We start from the raw sequence: 21,531 nt of genomic DNA, 5'->3' as shown, positions 1-21,531 counted from the left end.
GAAAAAATCCTCCGCACTCATACGGCGGAGGGGGGCTCTGAGCGAGGTGGCCAAAAATAACGGCCGTAGGTGGTGGCGTTCTCTCGGAAATCGCAGCACAGTCGGCCAAAAGCGGTCAAGATCAGAGATTTAGTAATATAGATGTGTGTGTGTGTGTGTGTGTGTGTGTGTGTGTGTGTGTGTGTGTGTGTGTATATATATATATGTATATATATGTATATATGATATATGTGTGTGTGTGAAGGACCGTGGACAGGTGATATTTCAGGATGGGACTTCTTCAGTCTGAAGAATGGTCCTGACGTGAAACATCGCCTATCCATGCTCTCCAGAGATGCTACCGCTGAGTTAGTCCAGCACTTTGAGTTCTATGCAAGATTCCAGCATCTGCAGTTCCTTGTCCCATTCTCTGCTTAAATGGACTCTGCTTAATATGGACTCTGCGTGAAGGGGCAGTGATGAGGTGATGTTGTGGGAATGATCAATGTAGAAAATCCATGGTTTCCTCATGAAATGAAATGGTTGGGGTTGAAACCAATCCATAGCAAGTAGTGTGAAGAAATGTGGAAGGAGCTGGGCCAACAAAGAGAAGTTCACCTTTCTCTCGTCCCTCCTCTAATTCCTTGAGCATCCATCATAAAGCACAGGAGCAAAGATCAAATGATTTCCCAATTAAACTTCAGGCAGAATCTCACTGTCTGTAGTTGTTTGGCTTTGCATCCACAATAAAATTAAAGTTTCACTAAAGGCAGATGAAAACCCTTTTAACATTAAATTGATTAAAGACTAAAGGGCCTGTCCCACTTGGGCGTTATTTGCGTGTCATTTACGCAACATAATTTACGCGTCACGACGCACGACGCAACATTTACGCTTTGTGACGCGCGCAAGGCTGCATTACGTGCGCATGGCGTGTGGTGAGACATGGTGGCGTAGGCAGTGCCGCGCAGTCGCGCGCGGCGCCGCAGGATTTTGGGATTCACAAAATCTTCGTGCACCAGCTGCGTGACGCGCAAGTGGGACGGGCCCTTAAGAGGCTTTTTTTTCTGCTGTCATTGCAGAATAGGCATTGACATAACAGGAGAAAGTGAAATGAGAGGATTAGCCTCAAGTCGTATAGATTTGTAAAGATTGTAGATTATTAGTCATCCATGTGAAAATTTCTTCTTATAATGGATGGCAGCACCGTTGTCAGTAAAGATCAGATATTCTATTTTACCGTGCTCCTGTTGAATTTTGTGAAGCTCCCTCCTATCCCACTCTCGTTTGGAGATTTGGAGTTGTGGTTTACCTTTTCTTCAAATTCATACATCCAATTCCTCTCTGTTCCTCTTAAAACATCCAAACTTGATCACATCCATTTCAGCTTCATCCCTGCTCCATGGCGGCACGGTGGCGCAGCGGTAGAGTTGCTGCCTTACAGTGTCAGAAACTCGGGTTGGATCCTGACTATACTCTGCTTGTCTGTACGGAGTTTGTACGTTCTCCCTGTGACCTGTGTGGGTTTTCTCCGGGTGCTCCGGTTTCCTTCGACACTCCAAAGACGGTTTATAGGTTAATTGGCTTGGTATAGTTGTAAATTGTCCCTCGTGTGCAGGATAGTGCTGGTGTGCGGGGATTGCTGGTCGGCACAGATTCGGTGGTCTGAAGGACTTGTTTCCGTGCTGTGTCTCTAAACTAAACTAAAGTCTTCTGCATCTCTTCTCTTTAATGTCTCTTCCCATCCTCTTTGATCTTGTTTTTCTGTGTGGCCCTGTATCCCATCCATCTCTCCTGGCAGCATGATAAGCATATTGGGTGCAGAAATCCTGGTGGAATTAGGGATGGGCTTTTCTCATCAAGCCCCTCGATGAGAAAAAAAGAAAGTGTTGGAGGTACTCAGCGGGTCAAGCAGCAACTCTGGAGTTCATGGATAGGTGACATTGCAGGCCGAGACCCTTCTTCAGACGTCACCTATCCATGTCCTCCAGAGATGCTGCCTGATCCGCTGAGTTATTCCAGCACTTTCTGTTTTTTGCTCAAGATTCCAGCATCTGCAGTTCCTTGTATCTACCTGCATCTTCCGACTCCATCCCTCCCCCTCCGTCCATATGCCCACCTACCGTCCATATGCCCACCATCCTAACCCCCTCCCCTGTCCGCCAGTCACTTCTCCCATTTTGCCACTCCCCCTCTTCTCTTTGTGCTAGTTATCTTCCCTCTCCAATCTCAGTCCTTTGACCCCAAACCTCAACCATTCATTTCCCTGCACAAATGCTGTTCGACCCGTCGAGTTCCTACAGCATATTTATATTTTACTCCTGATTCCAACAGCTGTAGACCTCCCTTGTGTCCACATCTTCATGATTCTTTTTTGCACCACCTCAAGTTTAATTATATCTTTGAAGTGCAGCACAGTGGCACAGCGGTAGTGTTGCTGTCTTACAGCCCCAGGAACCCGGATTCGATCCTGAATACGGGATGCTGTATGTACAGAGTTTGCACCATCTTCCTGTGACTGCGTGGGTTTTCTACAGGTGCTCCAGTTTCCTCCCACATTTCTCCCACATTCCATAGATCTAATGTACGGGCGATTGCTGGTTGGCACAGTCTAGATGGGCCGAAGGGCCTGTTTGTATGCTCTATCTCTAAAACGAAAATGAAAAGAACTGAGTACAACACTCCCAAGTGCGGAGTGTTGTCATGCGAAAATGGATTGGGGAAAACGTAACAGGAAGTATGGCCAAAACTCTCACCGTGATTTACAGACAAGAAAAATGCCTTACCAAAACTGTAAATAAGATATAAAATTGGGGGGGAATGTGTGGCCAACCCAACTTTCTTTACAGCCTAATTCTGCTCATTTGTCTTAGGGTCTAAATCAGTTGCCGCACCGACCTTTCACAGTGATTGTTCTTATCTCAATATGGTATAAAGTGAAGAATCAAGGACCTGCAGATGCTGGTTTATACCAAAAATTGACACAAAATGCAGGAGTAATTCAGCGGGTCTGGCAGCATCTCTGGAATAAATGGATAGGTGACGTTTTGGGTCAGGACCCTTCTTCAGACTCAAATTAAAATTGATTTATGTTGTTTGTCTGTTGCAGGCACAGCCCTTTCTCAGCAAGTTTCCAGCCATGACCAACACTGTATTCGGGAGCAATACGACCCGCTGGGTCTGCCCTAATGACCGGCAGCTCACTCTCCGAGCAAAGTAAGTCCAAGATCCTCTCCAGCTTGAGTAATTGCATGTGGAAGCCCTGGAATATTATGAAGCAAATCTATTTAAGAATCTCCCCTGCTCATGCTGTGTTTTTCAGTTGCATTGTGCCAACCAATATCACAGTGAAATCTTACTGAGACCGTGCATCAGTCAATTACATGTGTTAGGCTCCAAGCCATTTTCATAACACTCCTTCACTGGTCTTTGGAGAGTTGGGGAACTTCACTTGTTATCTCTGAGTCTGGATCCATTCCTTGCACAGCCTCAGATCTGAAGGCTAGAGGGAAATAGTTTGCAGGCAAATTCTCGACACCGTCTGCTATTAAGGGAAAATGTTGAAGAGAGTCAAGCTGTAGGTACCGAGCACACCTTTTAAGTAATCTCCATTGTGGGTTTTTAGTTTAGTTTTAGACATGTGGCATGGAAACAGGCCCTTCAGGCCACCGCGTCTGCGCTGACCAACAAACACTCATACACTACTTCTATCCAACACACTAGGGACAAAAAAAATGTAAATTGTCCCTAGTGTGTAGGATGATGCTAGTGTACGGGATGATCGCTGGTTGGCGTAGTCTCGGTGGGCCAAAGAGCCCGTTTCTGCGATGCTTCTCTCAATTACAGTCTGAGGTGAAGAAGCTATAATAATTCTCTAGAACAGCAGACATCAGCTAAGGGAGATTCACTCAAATACAGGCACAGACAGATTTGGCCCTCTGGGCTACAGCTCATAGTTTGTCAGAGATCTCTTTAGCATCGAGCAACAAAAGACACCACATCTCTCGGTTGGTTTGCATCAGCTGGAGGTCAGACTGCACCAGTTCCTCTGGGATGTCAAGTGGAGGAGGCAGATGTCTGCGTGCTCCGAAATCAACATTCCAGGAAGGTGAGAAGTAGGATTTCTGTTGTTCCATTTTAGCTGAGAACTATTTAGTTTATAATTACAGCGGGGATACAGGCCCACCGTGTTCATGCCGACCAGCGCTCCTCATGCAATAACACTATCCTACATGCACTGGGAACAATTTTATAATTTTTACAGTGTCAATTAACCTAGAAACCTGCACGTCTTTGGAGTGTGGGAGGAAGCTGGAAAACCGGAGAAAACCCACGCAGGTCACGGGGAGAACGTACAAACTCCGTACAGACAGTACTCATAGTCAGGATCAAACCTTGATTTATGTCACTGTAAGGCAGCAATTCTGCCGCTGTACCACCGTGCACACTAATCTACATTCCAGAAAGGTGAAAAGTAGGATTTTGTGTTGTTCCACTTTAGCCGAGGACTATTTTCTGCAGCTCGTATAGAAATGGATTCATGGTTGATTCACACCACTACCTCACTACACTTGAGGATTTAGACATGCGTTAAAATCCAATGCAGATGCAAAGACATGAACTACTAACTTGCTCCAGTTTTCTCCCACATTCCAAAGACATGCAGGTTTGTAGGTTAATTGGCTTCGGTAAAAATTGTAAATTGTTCCTCATGTGTAGGACTAGTGCTAGTGTACGAGATGATCACTGGTCGGCATGGACTCGGTGGTCCGAAGAGCCTGTTCCCATGCTGTATCTCTAAAGTCTAAAAGTCTAAAGTCCACATTGGGTATTAGGAACCTTGTGTTTTTGCATTGCAGTCAATAATTAATCTCAGCAAAACCATGGATAACATTCACTACTCAACACTTACCAGGTGTTTAGTTACCAGGTGGCTTCATCTTGTTTATTAACCTGAGGAACTGCAGTGCATGATTACAGCACACCATTGCATGCTCAGTGACCAGTGATGCATTTCTCATAAACCCTCTTGTAACAATGCATGATTTTGAAGAAAAGTCACGTGTGTGTTCAACATTGCATGATCTTGCCTGTTTGAATGCCTTGAAATGATATAAAACCAGTTTTGGACTAGCGATTTTAGTCCTGGCATTGAGTAAAAGACAGTGACACCGGGGTAAAGGACCTTGGTTTTAGTTTGGAGAAACTCTGCGAGAAAATTCATTTGGAGGAAAATAAATGCCCCAAGAAATTGGGAAAGTTTAAAGATGTGATGGCAAAAGGTTGAATGAAAAGAGCACCAGTGCACGGTAGAGGGATAAAGAAGAGCAGGGTCTGATGATCTGGGTCCAGGTTCATTAGCAGCTGACTATGGTGAAGATATCATGGGCAACATGGGATTTACTGCTATTGAGACTCTGTCTGCAAAGTGTGGCTTCAATACCCACAGCCTAGAAGAAAAGCCGGTGAATAATGAGTACGGATGCTCAATGACTTTGCCTAAAATTGCATTGCCTGCTGTTGGTCAATCTAATAAATAAAATGGGCTATTATAACAAATAAGTGGGCTATTGTAATTGCCATAAGTTTGTAATTTTAAGCTTTCAGTGACTTGTGGACACATTAAAGTGCACACAGATATAAGTTCAGGCCTAATGATTTTTGCGGTCCTTTGTAACTTGCTAGACCACTCCCGCACATGGTCCAGGGCAACGAGCAGTGGGAAGCACTCGTGCATTTGGCACAGAACAGTGCAGCACAGGAACAGACCCTTCGGCCCACAATGCCTGTATCAAGCAACATGCCAAGTTAAACCAATCTCCTCTGCCTGCACGTGATCCATATCCCTCCATTCCCAGCATATTTGTGCACTCGTTCTCACATTACAGCAGCTTCCACAGTAAACCATACCAAGTTAATTAAGAAGCAACATTTGATATCAATCATTTAAATATTAGCAAAGCTGATCAAGAACCGAAGGCTCATCTTAAAGAACTGAGTGAGATTTAAGGATGCAGTTACCAAATCCAGTCCTGACACTTATATATTTGTTGAGGAGGGGAATGAGAGATTAGAACATAGAACAGTATAACACAGGATCAGGCCTTTTGGCAGACAATGTCTTTGCTGAACACAGCCAAGACCAACTCTTATCTGCCTGCAAATAATCCATATCTTTCCATATCCATGTGTCTATCCAAAAGCCTCTTAAACACCACTATTGTATCTGCCTCCACCACCATCCCTGACAGCGCTTCCAGGCACTCACCACCTTCTGTGTAAAAAAAAAATCTTGCCCCACACATCTCCTTTAAACTTTGCCCCTCTCACCTTAAATGTATTTTTTATCTTCACTTGAGGAAAAAGGTTCTGTCTCTCTAACCTAATCATGCCACGCATAATTGTATGTACTTCTATCAGGTCTCCCCTCAACCTCTGATTCTCCAGCCAAAACAATCCAAGTTTGTGCAACCTCTCCATATAGCGAATATCGATGATCCAGGCAGTATTCTAGTCAATGTGGAGGAACGAACTGCCGATGCTGGTTTAGAAATGAAGATAGACACAAACTGCTGGAGTAACTCAGCGGAACAGACCTCATCCCTGGGGGAAAAACGATGGTTGACTGAAGAGTCTGAAGAAGAGTTCTGACCTAAAACCTCACCCATCCTTTTTCTCCAGAGATGCTGCCTGACCTGCTGAGTTACTCCAGCATTTTGTGTCTATCTTCAGCATTCTAGTCAACCTCTTCTGCACCCTCTCCAAAGCTGTCACATCCTTCCTGTAATGGAGGCAACCAGAGCCGTATACAATACTCCAAAAGCAGCCTAACTAAAGTCCTAAAGTTTGCATCAAGACTTCCTCACTCGAATACTCAATGCCCCAACTGATAAAGACAAGTATATCGTATGCCTTCTTTACCATTCTACACAACTCTGCATCAAGGCAACCTTGTTTGTAGTAATCGGACAGTTGCATTCATCTTCCTGGACTATTGCACCTACACCAATTATATGCAAACATTCTCCTCCTCCTACCCCACCCCCCCCCCCCCCCCCCCCCACCCCCACCCCCACCCCCATCCCCAACATCTCCTGAGAATACAAAGCACCTCTGATTTTAGTTAGCTCTCAATTTAGTGCAAAGATTTTATGAATTCATAGTTAATACTGAGCAAAATACACATAGCAAATTCAGTATGGGTCTCGCTAAGAATGCACAGGGTCATTGTGACTCTGAACTCACTGAGGATTGATCTAAAAGCAGCCTCATCTTGTGAAGATAGATAGTCGCTTCAATTGCTGAAGCTCGCTGCTTGCGGTGCCTATTCTGTGATGTGAATTTTGTTCTCTTTAGTCTTTATAACAGGATCCAGCTGGGACAGCGAGATAAGCCCTGGGTCAGTTTTAAACCAAGATGTGAATATTAACAATCCTGAGCTTTTACTCAATCTGCTGTTCTGGTGTTGACAATGTAATGTTGCTGGAAACCTGCGCTATGTTGTAATGTGAAATTTTAATTTCTGATTTCCTTCTTTGCCTAATCCTCTGCCTAGTGAGAATGAACAGTAAGTAATATTTCTTCTTGTTTAATGTTTCTTCTCTCTTGCTCTGTTATTATTGGCATTTTATCAGTATTTTCATACATGATGCAAAGCAGTGATGAATAAATAAATTCAAGCGTTGTGTGTATTGATCAGAAACCTGGTTCCTGAGCCTGTCCCAATATCCAGTTGATCATTGCTCTTCCCAATATGTGTGCAGCCATGTGGAATGGGAGTTGTCCATCTTGCCAAAATTGGTTGACATGAGGAATCAACATCCACAACTGCAAGGGTGCCACAGCGGTACAATGATAGAGCTGCTGCCTCACAGCGCCACAGACCTGGGTTCAATCCTGATTATGGATGCTGTCTATGTGGAATTTGTATATTCTTCCTATGATTGCGTGGGTTTTCTCTGAGTGCTCCGGTTTCCTCCCACCTGCCAAAGAAATGCTGGTTTGTAAGTTAATTGGCTTCTGTAAATTGCTCTCAGTGTGTAGAGTGTGAAAATAGTCTAACATCGAACTCGTGTACAGGTGATCGATGGTCAGCGTGGACTTGGTGGGCCAAAGGGCATGTTTCTACGTTGTATCTCTAAACTAAACTGAGTTTGGGCTGTTAGTGCTGGGAATAGATAAGTCAACGTTCTTAAATAGTACCCAGTATCTCCACTTCTGCGGGTGTTTCTGGAGGAGATTGGAATTACATGTGAGACATAAATGCTTGAATAAGCTGGCTACCTTCACCTCTTGCATGAACGATGCCCTCTTAGATGATATAACCCAGTTAGTGATTGTTTATCAGGCAAGTAGGAGATTCGGGGGGTAAACAATGATTGAATGTCTTTTTGTTTAGGAACCCTATAACCATCAGCCAGATGTCCTAGAGACATCCTCTGCCCACACAACGTATAAACAAACTTAAGGTTTCATTGGGGGCTATGGGACCATGGCACCATGAAGTACATTTTGTCAGCATATGTTCCCCATCTTTAGTTTAGTTTAGAGATACAGCATGGAAATCCTTCCACAACTGCAGGGGCAGGAAAGTGGCGAAAGAGGCCCTTCGGCCCACCGAGTCCGCTCTGACCGCGATCATCCATATACTAGTTCAAATTCAATGAACAGATAGCTGAAGATTCCCTTTCACAACGCAATTGTGAAGAGAACTACAGTATTCTGAGCATTATTATTTAATTTACTTTTCATTTATTTACTACTTGCAAGTGAATTTGATTTCAATACAGTAGTAATTTATACTCATTTGCCCACTCTCCTTTCTTTAAAAGACATTGGAGCAGAATTTGGCAATTCAGCCCATCGAGTCTGCTCTGCCACTCGATCATGGCTGATCTATCTTTCCCTTTCAACCCCATTCTCCTGCCTTCTCCCCATAACATTTGCCCAGTATTTGCCAGCAATACTAGTAGGATGCTGTGAGCTTCTGGGACAGAGTGATCCATGACAATGGGCAGAGATAAGGAACTTCTGATGCTGGTTTACAAAAAAGACTCAAAGTGCTGGAGTAACTCAGCGGGTCAGGCAGCATCTCTGGAGAACACGGATAAGTGATCGGTTCTGGACCCTTCTTCATACTGATTATGGTGGGGGTCTGGAGAAGGGTCCCGACCCGAAACATCACCTATCCATGTTCTCCAGAGATGCTGCCTGACTTGTTGAATTACTCCAGCACTTGGTGGGTTTTTTTCACGATAAAGGGTGACTGGTCTGTGATCCTCAGAGCCTCTATTTGATGCATTATGGCTGCCTTTTCCTAGGCAGTTTGACATAAAAGGTGACTGAGAAAAATCAATCACAGAATGTGAAACAACCCTCAGTAACATCAGCACTGCACATGGCAAATAATGATAAATACCTTTCACCTATGACAGAATGTGTATTGGGAGAGTGTGCAAAGTGCTGGCTATGGGACCCCTATTCTTTCACTAACAAAGGAACTGGTTAGTTTCCTAATTCAGCTCCTTAATACCAAGCAATTACAAAAGGTGCTTTCTTTGTTTTAGTACAATAAACTGACTTTGGTGTAAGGAATAAAGTTGTAAACTATTTTCTAACGGGGGAGAGGATTCAGAAATTGGAGGTGCAAAGGAACTTGGGAGTGCTGGTGCAGGATTCCCAAAAGGTTAATTTGCAGCATGAATCAGAAGTAAGAAAGGCAAATGCCTAGACTCGATGGACTGAATGGCCTAATTCTGCTCCTATGACTTATGAACATGATTGCAAAACCAGTAATGGTTGAGAATCACAGTGGGTGGAATGCATCAAGATGCAGATGAATATGTCAATACATCCTGTACATCAAAGGCGCTGTGATGATTATAACCTTAAATTTTATGCTAGTTGGTAAATTAGTGAGATCCAAGTTCAGAAGCAAATCTTTAGTTGTGGAGGTAAACAGCATGAAAATACGCCTAACGTGTTGGAGCAACTCAGCTGGTCAGGCAGCATCTCTGGAGAACATGGATAAGTAATATTTTGGATCGGGGCCCCTTATCAGTGAATTTGAATGGTCCCAACTCGATCAAACCCCAACCCCAACATCATCTATCCATGTTCTCCAGAGATGCTGCCTGACCTGCTAATTTATTCCAGCACTTTGTGTTTTTTGTAAACCATCTGCAGTTCCTTGCTTCTCCATGAAAATAGGCCCTGTGGCCCAACTCATCCATGTTAAACAACTTGCCCAAACTGAGGTAATGCCACTTGATTACATCTGGTCCATACACCTCCAAACCTTTCTTATCCCTGGACATGTCCAAGTGTCTTTTTACTGTGGCAATTGTACCTGCCTCTACCAATTTTTCTGGCAGCTCGATCCATATACGCTCTAAAGTTGCTCCTTGAATCCCTTTAAATTTTCTCCCTCTCGTCTTTAAAAGTAATTTGTTTAAGTTTAGTTTAGTTTAGAGATGCAGCGTGGAAACAGGCCCTTTGGCCCACCGAATCCACGCCAACCAACGATCACACCGTGTGCAAGTTCCATATTATCCCGGTTTTACATTCTACACCCTAGGGGCAATTTACAGAAGCCAATTAACCTACAAACTTGAACATCTTTGGAATGTGGGAGGAATCAGACCACCCAGAGAAAACCCACATGTCATAGGGAGAACGTACAAACTCTGTACAGATAGCACCCTCAGTCAGGATCAGGTCTCTGGAGCTGTAATGCAACAATTCTACTGCTGCATCACTGTGCAGGGCCCCAACTTGTTTTGATAAATCTTTGACAAGATACCAGCCTTGGAGGAACAGCACCTCGTTTTTTGTTAGGGCAGCTTACAATCCAGCTGTATGAATATTGATTTATCTAATTTCAAGTAAACCTTGTATTCCCTCTCTCTCCGTCCCCCCCCCCCTCACCCTAGTCATCCTGCTAGTTTCATTATCATCTCTTCCACAGCCAACAATGGACCATTGTGGGTTCCACCTTTCCTCGGTCATCGGTGCCGGCTCTAACTTGTTCTGAATGTTTTCATACCTCTCGTTTCCTGCTCCCCTGACTCTGAGTCTGAAGAAGGGTCTCAACCCGAAATGTCACCTATTCCTTTTTCTCCAGAGACACTGAGTTACTCCAGCCCATTGTGCCAAGCCTTGGCACAAAACATCATTCTCCATTCTAAAACGGAAGGTGGTGAGTTTGAGTTATGTGCCTGGCTTTGAGCATGTAATGTACTGCATAAAAGTACTACACGGTTGGAGATGCCATCTGACTGCGTGTAGATCCTCTCTGTGGGTAGTTGTCAAATAAAATCAATGTGCATACTTTTCAGAAGCAATCTGTCAGCTGTAAAGCACTTTACAAGATCCTCAGGGCTGAAAGACAGGCTGGAAGTGCTCCTTTAGTCAAGAGCTACTTCAGAATTAAACCAATTCAGAGGAGATTCTTTCAGACATAAGTCCCCAGCCTGTTGTTCTGGAGATCACTTCCACTCCAGAATATCAGCGATGTTCTCCTTCTTCAGGAGACAAGGAAGGATAAATCACCCCCCACTGTGATATACGGCACCCTCATTCACATCTCCTACATTTCTATCACATTTCAGGACTCGAGGGCCTGAGCTATATGGAGAGGTTGGGAAGACTAGGGCTTTATTCCTTGGAGCACAGGAGGATGATGGAAGATCTTATAGAGCTGTACAAAATCATGAGAGGAATAGATCAGGTTGATGCACAGATTTTGCTCAAAGTAGGGGAATCGAGAACCAGAGGACATAAGTTTAGGGTGAGGGGGGAAAGATTTAATAGGAACCTGAGGGGTAACTTTTTTACATAAAGGGTGTTGGGTGTATGGAACGAACTGCCGGAATGAAGAATTCACTTTAGAAATATGGCCACAAAATGGACAGAGTTGCTCAGCATTTTTTTCCTGTCATATCTCCATGAGCGAGAAGGGAAGGAAGGCCAGGGGCACACAGAAGCATCAGTGGAAATGGCTGGCTGTCCAATGTATGGCATAGAAGAAATTCATGGACGATTTTAGGTTGAGCCTCTGAAGAGGAGGCACAGTGGTAGAACTGCTGCCTCACATTGCCAGAGACACTGGTTCGATCCTGACTTTGAATGCTGTCTGTACGGAATTTGTGCATTCTCCCTTTGACCGCGTGGGTTTTCTCCAGGTGCTTTGGTTTCCTCTCACATTCCAAAGCCGTGCAGATTTGTAGATTAATTGGCTTCTGTAAATTGCCCTATGTGTGTAGGATTGGATAACATAGAACTTGAGAATGAGGATATAGCGTGAGAATTCCATGCTATATCTCTAAACTAAAAATAAACTAAGGAGCTCTGGCCAGAGTAGCTGTGGCAAGGACTCCTAGGGACAGAAATAACTAGAATAAAAGGACGTTCTTAGTGGAATTTCTTTAGCCAGATTGTGGTGTGTCTGTGGAATTCATTGCCATATGAATTCAATGGCTGTGAATGCCAAATCAATGGGTATTTTTAAGGCAGAGATTGATAGGTTCTTGTTTAGTAAGGGCGTCAAAGGTTATGGGAGAAAGCAGGATAATGGGGTTGAGATTGAAAAATAGATTAGCTCTGTGTGAATGGCAGAGTGGATTAAATGGGCTGAATGACCTACTGCTCCTATGTCCTATGGCTTTTATAGGATAGAAGGACAGAGATCTCCAGGGGTGGAAATAACATAGTCATTCAGTCTACCATGGAGCCTTTTGTGGAAAGCCGATCTCTTTTACATTGTTTGGAGAAAAGCTGCTGCCATGAGTGGGTGGCTTAAAAACCACTTAATGCAATTTTTTAAAGTGAGGGATAAGTACATAATGGGGATGTGTGGGAAACATGTTAATGTAGATTGCGGTCATGACCTGAACATAAGGGCGGCACAGTGGCACTGGTAGAGATGCCGCCTTACAGCGCCAGAGACCCGGGTTTGATCCTGACTATGGGTGCTGTCGATTTGGAGTGTGTACATTCTCCCTGTGAGCACATGCGTTTTCTCCGGCTGCTCCAGTATCCTCCCACATTCCAAAGACGTGCAATTTGCTTGCGTAAAATTATAAATTGGCCCTAGCGTGTAGGACAGTGCTGGTGTACGGGGCAATTGCTGGTTGTCGCAAACTCGGTGGACCGAAGGGCCTTTTTCAAAGCTGTATTACTCAAGTCTAAAGTAAACCATCACTTGGGTCTTTCAAAATTCAATGAGATAGGCTCTTGAACAAAAATAAAATAGAGAACAACATGCAGGTTGAACGGTGGCTAGTCCCCCACTGAATGACTGCATTTTGCACAGTGTCATTGGTGTGATTTACTTCACACATCCAGCAGAGAGGGCACATTTCTGTTTTGCCACATTCTCATAGAGTCATTCAATGTGGAAACAGGCCCTTCAGTCCAACTTGCCCACACCGATCAACATGCCCCATCTACACCAGTCCCACCTGCCTACATTTGGCCCTTATCCCTTAAACCTAACCTATCCATCTACCTGTCTAAATGTTTCTTAAACGTTGCGATAGTATCTTCCTCAACTACCTCCTCTGGCAGCTCATTCTACCCACCGCCCTTTGATTAAAAAAAGTCACCCCTCGTGTTCCTATTAACTCTTCCCCCCCCCCCCCCCCCCCCCAACTTAAACCTATGTCCTCTGGTTCTCGATACCCCTTCTCTAGGCAAAAGACTGTGTGTTTATCTGATCTATTCCTCTCATGGTTTTATATGCCTCTATAAGATAGACATAAAAAGATGGAGTAACTCAGCGGGACAGACAGCATCTCTGGAGAAAAGCAATAGGTGACGTTTTGAGTCAAGACCCTTATTCAGACTGAGAATCAGTTACTCCAATTTTTTATGTCTATCTTCGGTTTAAACCAGCATCTACAGTTCCTTCCTACACATTTTGTCTATAAGATCATCCCTCATCCTCCTGCACTCTAAGGAATAAACTCTTCGCCTGCTCAACCTTTTCCTATAGCTCAGGCCCTCGAGTCCTCAGTTGTGCAGCTGGCAGGGAAGGCAGGCAATGTTCAGCCCAGATCAGCGACTTATACAGGTCCAAGTCGAGAATTTATATGTGAAGATTCATAGCATCAATAAATATGAGCCATCACTCTGCTTAGGAAATAATCACATCATAAAGACCATGAACCTATGAAAAATGCTCTATTGAATTGGCGATGATCCATTATTCAAAATATTTGGTCTCGTTCACATAAAAATAATGTTCATGTAAATGAACTTCTCATTTATAGCCAGTTGGTGACAAGTTAAATACTTGACAAGAGTTATTGGATATTATTTCACTGCCACGGTCGTTGGCATGTTGCCACGACTCCCAGAGTAAAGTAGACCTCTAACCTTCATTTTGGAGTTATTACATTCAAGAAAAATAAGGCTCAGAATTTATTTTTAATAGCAAAGACACAGAAATGTTTTCTTTCTTTCCAAAAATTTTTTTTCTAAGGTGGCACCCTTCGACGAATAATAGAATTGTTACTCTGCAGTGATGCTATTACCTTTCTTTATTATTGTTTATTCAGTGTGATTATGGCAATCTTAATGTTTTAGACTTTACTTTAGAGATACAGCCCATCGAGTCTGCGACGACCAGCGATCACCCCGTACACTGGCACTATCCAACACATTGGGGGCACTTCACGATTTTACCAAAGCTAATTAACCTACAAACCCATATGTCTTTGGAGTGTTGAAGGAAACTGGAATACCTGGAGAAAACCTATGTGGTCACAGGGAGAACGTACAAACGCCATACAGACAGCACCAGTAGTCAGGATCGAACCTGGTCCTCTGCGACTGTAAGGCAGCAACTTTACCGCTGTGCCACTGAGCCGCCCCTGTATCTGTATAAGTTAGCCCCCTATCAAATATTAGAATGAAGGCACAAGAAACAGCAGATGCTGGTTTACAAAATAAATGACACAATGTGAATTCACCCCTCCCCCTTTTTGTTCTCCTCCTCTCTCTTCCCTGTGCCCCAGCTGGATTCTCACCCATTTTTCCCCGTCCCCTTCCACCTATATTCCTTCCTCTGGCTTCGCAATTTGCACCCATGACTAGTGCGATAATGCCCTCATCACACAGCACCAGCATGACATGCCCAGTGATTGAGTGCCCTTACCACAGATCCCATTTGCACGTTTAAGGCCATTCGCAGTGCACATACTGCCGATCTTGTGGCAATTGATTTCAGTTAAAACCCACAAGTTTGTTAAATTATTGATTGAGCGAGTATTAAAAGCTTTAGATAACATCATTGGAGAAAATCGAGCTGACTGCAGACACACACAACTAAGAGATCAAAGTCTACTCGTCCCCTAAGACCTTTCTAACACTTGATAATAAGACAAAGTGCAGAGACCCATAAGACCCAAAACATCACCTATCCATGTTCTCCAGGGATGTCGCCTGACCCGTTGTGTTACTCCACCATTTTGTGTCTTTCCTTCACAAAATGCTGGAGTTGCTCATTGGGTCAGGCAGCATCTCTTGAGAACATGGATAAGTGACATTTCAGGTCGGAACCCTTCTTCAGACTGAAGGATAGAGGTGGGGGGCCTTTGTGAAGTTGGGGGTGTGTGCATTTTGGGTTGGGACCCTTCTTCAGGCTGATTGTGGTGGGGGGAGGGGGAAGAGGATGCAAGATTTGCAGCTGTGTTGTCCAGAGTGGTGGGGGCCTGGAACGCGGGTGGTGGTGGAGGAAGATATGACAGTGGCATTTGAATAGGCACATGGATGTAGAGCGAATGGAGAGCTACAAATTAAGTGCAGGTAAATAAAATTTGGTCTTGACTTCATGTTTGGCACAGATATTGTAGGCGTAAGGGCCTGCTTGTGCGCTGTCCTGTTATTGAAAATGTGGTACAGGGCAGGAATTTGGATTGAGCCCTGATGAGTAGTGACTGTGTACATTGGCGCTAGGATGTGATGCCTTCCTAACGTAGAATTAAGAAATGGCATTTGAAAGGACATTTACTTACCGTGACCACTTGTGCCAAGCCATTGGACTTTATGCAGCCCTAAATCTAGGCGTTAGATGAATTCCCGGCATTGACACAGGGGGCTACCTGTTGTGACCACCTGTTCCAGCCACAATGTGCCTTCCATTTAAAGCTTGCCTGCATCGCACAACCAGTGCTAGCTGCTTGGGCCATTAACACGCTGCTAATGAACTGCAGAGTTCACACGAGCTAATCATTCCAGTCCTGGGTGCTGGCACCCCCAACTTGATGGGCATGGGGCAATGGGGTAGCATAAATTGTGGCCAGTTTACAGCAGTGTGAATTCAGCTGCATTCAATTTTAACAGTACCTGCCGTCCCCTGAAACCGATTAATGTTTTTATGGCGTTTAGGCAGCCTTTGCACAGGCCAAGAGAGGTGAGGTGGGAGACAGTGATGTAGAAACAATGAACTACAGATGCTGGTTCACCAAGGAAAGACACAAAGTGCTCGAGTGACTCAGTGGGTCAGGCAGCATCCCTGGAGAATGTGGATAGGTGACGTTTCAGGTCGAGACCCTTCTTCAGTCTGATTGTAGTGGAAAAGGGGAGGGGGCAAGAAAGCTGGAAGTGTGGAGGGGCAGGACAAGGCCTGGCAAGTGATAAGTGGATAATTATGGAACACAGACGGAAAGATCCCAAGATAAGGCTTTGCATTTTAGAATATCTGAGATGTCCTCTTTCTTTAGTAAACATGGTTTCCACCCTGCTGTCATTGACATTTCCCTCACCCCCATCTCCTATGTGCCCCGTGGTTATCCACCTATCACTTGTCAGGCTTTGTGTTGCCTCCTCCTCTCTTCCAGCTTTTTTCCCCTACCCCAAAACCACTATCCTGAAGAAGGGTCCTGACCCGGAACGTCACGTATGCATGTTCTCCAGCGTGACCAGCTGAGTTAGAAACATAGAAAATAGGTGCAGGAGTAGGCCATTCGGCCCTTTGAGCCTGCACCGCCATTCGATATGATCATGGCTGATCATCCAACTCAGTATCCCATCCCTGCCTTCTCTCCATACCCCCTGATCCCTTTAGCCACAAGGGCCACATCTAACTCCCTCTTAAATATAGCCAATTAACTGGCCTCAACTACCATCTGTGGCAGAGAATTCCACAGATTCACCACTCTCTGCGTAAAAAATGATTTTCTCAACTCGGTTCTAATATACTTCCCTCTTATCCTTAAACTGTGACCCCTAGTTCTGGACTTCCCCAACATCGGGAACAATCTTCCTGCATCTAGCCTGTCCAACCCCTTAAGAATTTTGTAAGTTTCTATAAGATCCCCCCTCAATCTTCTAAATTCTAGCGTGTACAAGCCGAGTCTATCCAGTCTGTCTTCATATGAAAGTCCTGCCATCCCAGGAATCAGTCTGGTGAACCTCTGTACTCCCTCTATGGCACTTTACTCCAGGACTTTGTGCCTTTCTTTGGGAGACAGTGATGTAGAGCCCACTCACTGCACAGAGAAAAGAAATGGCTCGATGGGAGTTGGCATTATGTATCAATAAAGCCTCAGTGCGCTGTAACATCAGGCGCAGTGTTCAGGAGTGTTCCAAGGCAGCTTCATCGCTGCTCCCCAAGCTCAGGGCTTGGATTGACGGATTGCTTACCTCTCCTAAAACAAGAGCAAACGCTGATGAGCAGATTAAAAATTGCTCAAAGCTGCTGGCCACACGAGTGGTTTGCGATATCAGCTACAGACCTTTTAAATTATTAAGGATTTCACGTTCAGGGGTGTCAGCAGTAAATGTGGTGCAGTGGCCTCGGGTGGGGAGGGAGCTCAAATCAAAAGGAGAGGGAGGACAGGTCTCTGTTCCTGACTTACTCCCGCAGTGGGAAACCACTGGGCAAACTCAAACAAGATTCTTCAGGGTGGTTAACTTTAACCCCTATTCATGATTTAGACTCTGAAGGGAATCCAAGCCTCTGAATACCTTTGTATAAAACATTCCTTGCTCCTAACAGTGGTGACCTCACTGTACCTGTGCAGTCAGAATCTTTCTCTTCCCTTGGCTCCCCATTTGCACCAAACATTCGATTGTGGAAAATACTGAGCTGGTCATGACCACAGGAAGGGGCCTGTCCGGCCTCTGAGTCTCTGTGGCTGATCTTGGCTCTGTACAATATTACACAGCATTAAAAAGAGCATAACACAAAGTGCTGGGGGGCAGCACAGTGGTTTATGGGGTGATCGCTGATCGGCACAGACTCCATATAACCATATAACCATATAACCATATAACAATTACAGCACGGAAACAGGCCATCTCGACCCCTCTAGTCCGTGCCGAACACATAGGGGAAAAGAGCCTGTTTCCTCGCTGAATATCTAAAAGTCTGAAGACTCAGCGGGTCTGGAATGGACAGATGATGCTTCAGGTCAAGACCCTTCTTCAAATTGCAGTTGACCCATCTTCAGACTTTCTCTCACAATCCTGCCTTCCTCTGTCCCCTTCCACTGAGATCCCATTCCTCTGGCTTCATATTTAATGCCTCCTCTCATCTCTTTATCATCTACCCTTTTGTCTCCTTTTCATCTCTGACCTTTGTCCAATCATCTGGCCATCAAAACCTCCCTCATTTGTGTCCACCCATCACTCGCTAAGCTTTGTCCTGCACCCACCTCTCTTCCAGCTTTCTCTCCCCTATTATAATCAATCTAGAGAAGGGTCCTGACCTGAAACGTCGCCTATCCAAGTTATGCCAGCATTTTGTGTCCTTTTTTGTGTACTAGCATCTGTAGTCCCTGTGTCTCCACAAATATTACCTGTCCCATTCAGTTCCTCCAACGCTTTGTGTTTTGTTCAAGATTCCAGCATTTGCAGTTTTTTGTATCGCCATTAAAAAGAACATCAAATCTTGCTCCTGCCAGCACTGTATAGTTCACTCCTGTTGGATGAATAGCAGTTACTCTTTGCACTCTGCATTCTGTCTGTAAGGCAGTGGTATATCCAAACAGCCAAAATGCCTTTAATCACATGGGTTTTGTGGTACTTCGTCCATTAACACATCAACCCTCCACACCATTGAATCAGTCAGACATTACAAATCTATGGACATAGTAAAGTTGCTGCTTTTTCGCGCCAGAAGCCCGGGTTCGATCCTGACTATGGGTGCTATCTGTATGGAGTTTGTACGTTCTCCCTGTGACCGCGTGGGTTTTCTCCAGGTGTTCCGGTTTCCTTTCACATTCCAAAGACGTGCAAGTTTATAAGTTAATTAACTTCTGTAAATTGTCCCTAGAGTGTAGGATTGTGCTAAAGTACCGGGGTGATCATGGTCGGCAAGGGCTCAGTGGGCCGAAGGGCCTGTTTACACGCTGTATTTCTAATCTTGAGATTAGAGTTTAATCTCTAAAGTATTTTAGACTTTACTATCTCTAAAGTAAAGTCTAAATGGCAATATATTTTAAATAGAACATGGAACACAGAACAGTACAACTCAAGAACGGGCCCTTTGGCTCATAATGTCTGTGGCGAACACAATGCCAAGATCATCACTTATTATCTATTTCTCTCTATTCCCTGTATGCCTGTCCAAAAGACTCCTTGAAAGTCGTAATAATCCTGAGAAATCTGTTGTTGCTTGCCAAGAATGATGAAATTTGGTCTTGGATTACCAACCTCTAACCATCTGATTTCATTTACTGGTCAGCGGCTGTTCAATAATCTCTTTAGCCCTTGGATGTAACAAAACAAATGGCAAATACAGAATTGACAACAGAAGCAAAGCAGAAGTAATTTGATTTGAATTATGTCCAGCAATCCTTTACGGCAATTTAACTAACACTGACTAATACTTAAAATATTTCGGAGAGAAGGCAGATTTTGTTTAATTTTAATCACTTTACTTTAGAGATTTGATGTGAAAACAGGCCCTTCCTACATAACCTACAAACCCGCACATCTTTGGAAATTGAGAGGAAACCAGAGCACCAAGAGAAAACCCACGCGGTCACAGGGAGAATTTACAAACTCCATTTAAACAGCACTTGTAGTCAGAATCGAACAGGATCTCTGGCGCTGTAAAGCAGCAACTTTACCGCACAAAAAGATGCAGCAAGGAAACTGCCCCTTCTGTCCACTGAGTCCGCACCGATCATCGATCACTCGTTCTATGTTACCCCACTTTCTCAGCCACTCCCTACACACTAGGGGCAATTTACAGAAGCCAATTAACCTACAAACCCACATGTCTTTGGGATGTGGGAGGAAATTGGAGCACATGGAGGAAACCCATGCGGTCACAAGGAGAATGCACAAACTCTGTACAGAAAGCACTCGAGGTCAGGATCGAACCCGGGTCTCTGCTGCTATAAGGCTGCTTCACAGCTTATGTCCACAACCCGGGCTCACATTCTGAATAAGGGATGGGCCCATTGAGGGCTGAGATGAGAAATTTGTGGGTGGCACAATGGCACAGCGGTAGAGCTGACGTCCAGCTTCCTCCTGGTTTCCAAAAGACGTGCAGGTTTGTCAATAATTTGTTTTCTGTAAATTATCCCTAGTGTGTAGAACAGAACCAATGTGTGGGTGATTATTAGTCCGCACAGATTCAGTTGGCTGAAGGGCCTGTTTCCATTCTGTATCTCTAAACTAAACTAAATTTCTTCACACAGAGGATAGTGAATCTGGATAAGGAACTGCAGATGCTAGTTAATCCACAAAAGGATACAAAGTGCTGGAGTAGCTCAGCAGGTCAAGCAGCATCTCTGGAGAACATGGATGGGTGACGTTTTGGATCGGGACCCTTCTTCAGATTATAGAAGGGTCTTGACCTGAAACTTCACCCATCCATGTTCTCCAGAGATGCTGCTTCACCTATCATGTCTTTACCTTCACCTATCCATGTTTTCCAGACATAGTGAATCTGTGGGATTCTCTGCCCAAAACAATAGCAGAGTTGCAATCATTGAGTATCTACAAGTCAGAGACTGAAATATTCCTTAAATATGTAAGGAATTTAGAAAAATGAGGTTGGTGCAGAGAAATAGGACTAAGGTGAAAGATCAGTCATAATCATATTGAATAGTAGAGAAGACACAAGACAAAATGGCTTACTCCTGCTTCCATTTCTTATTGGATCAGACTCAATTCGAACATGGGCTAGGGATTTCACTCAGGAATTATTTTTTATTTAGTTCAGTTTATTGTCGTGTGTACCGAGGTACAGTAATAAGCTTTTTTTTCGTGCTATCCAGTCAGCAGAAAGACCACACATTATTACAATCAAACTTTCAACAGTGTACAGATATGGGGAAAAGGGAATAACGTATAGTGCAAGATAAAGTCCAGTAAAGTACAATTGAAGATAGTCCAAGATAGTCCAATAAGGTAGATGGGAGGTTAGGACTGTTCTCTAGTTGTTGATAGGATAGTTCAGTTGCCTGATGACAGCTGGGAAGAAACTGTCCCTGAATCTGGAGCTGTGTGTTTTCGCACGTCTGATGGAAGAGGGGAGAAGAGGGAGTTCGGGGTGAGACTCGTCCTTGATTATGCTCGTGGCCTTGCCAAGGC

At 44.3% G+C, this 21,531-nt stretch overlaps 1 protein-coding gene across 3 annotated transcripts in view; it reads left to right on the top strand.

Annotated features, from left to right (window-relative positions):
* The window catches only part of LOC116987584 (rabphilin-3A-like), a 124,405-nt gene that overhangs the window by 26,769 nt on the left and 76,105 nt on the right, over window positions 1-21,531 (top strand). For 2 of the 3 annotated variants that reach the window (XM_033043739.1, XM_033043737.1), the window contains exons 2-3: window positions 3,089-3,195; window positions 7,535-7,546. In XM_033043739.1, coding sequence (XP_032899630.1) covers window positions 3,119-3,195; window positions 7,535-7,546 — 89 coding nt within the window. In that variant the 5' untranslated portion in view covers window positions 3,089-3,118. The remainder of the gene's footprint in view (window positions 1-3,088; window positions 3,196-7,534; window positions 7,547-21,531) is intronic. The other variant, XM_033043738.1, reaches the window with a different exon arrangement.

The sequence above is a fragment of the Amblyraja radiata genome, chromosome 25 (genome assembly GCF_010909765.2).
Source record: "Amblyraja radiata isolate CabotCenter1 chromosome 25, sAmbRad1.1.pri, whole genome shotgun sequence".
NCBI lineage: Eukaryota > Metazoa > Chordata > Chondrichthyes > Rajiformes > Rajidae > Amblyraja > Amblyraja radiata.
This window is presented reverse-complemented; position numbering and strand designations above follow the sequence as displayed.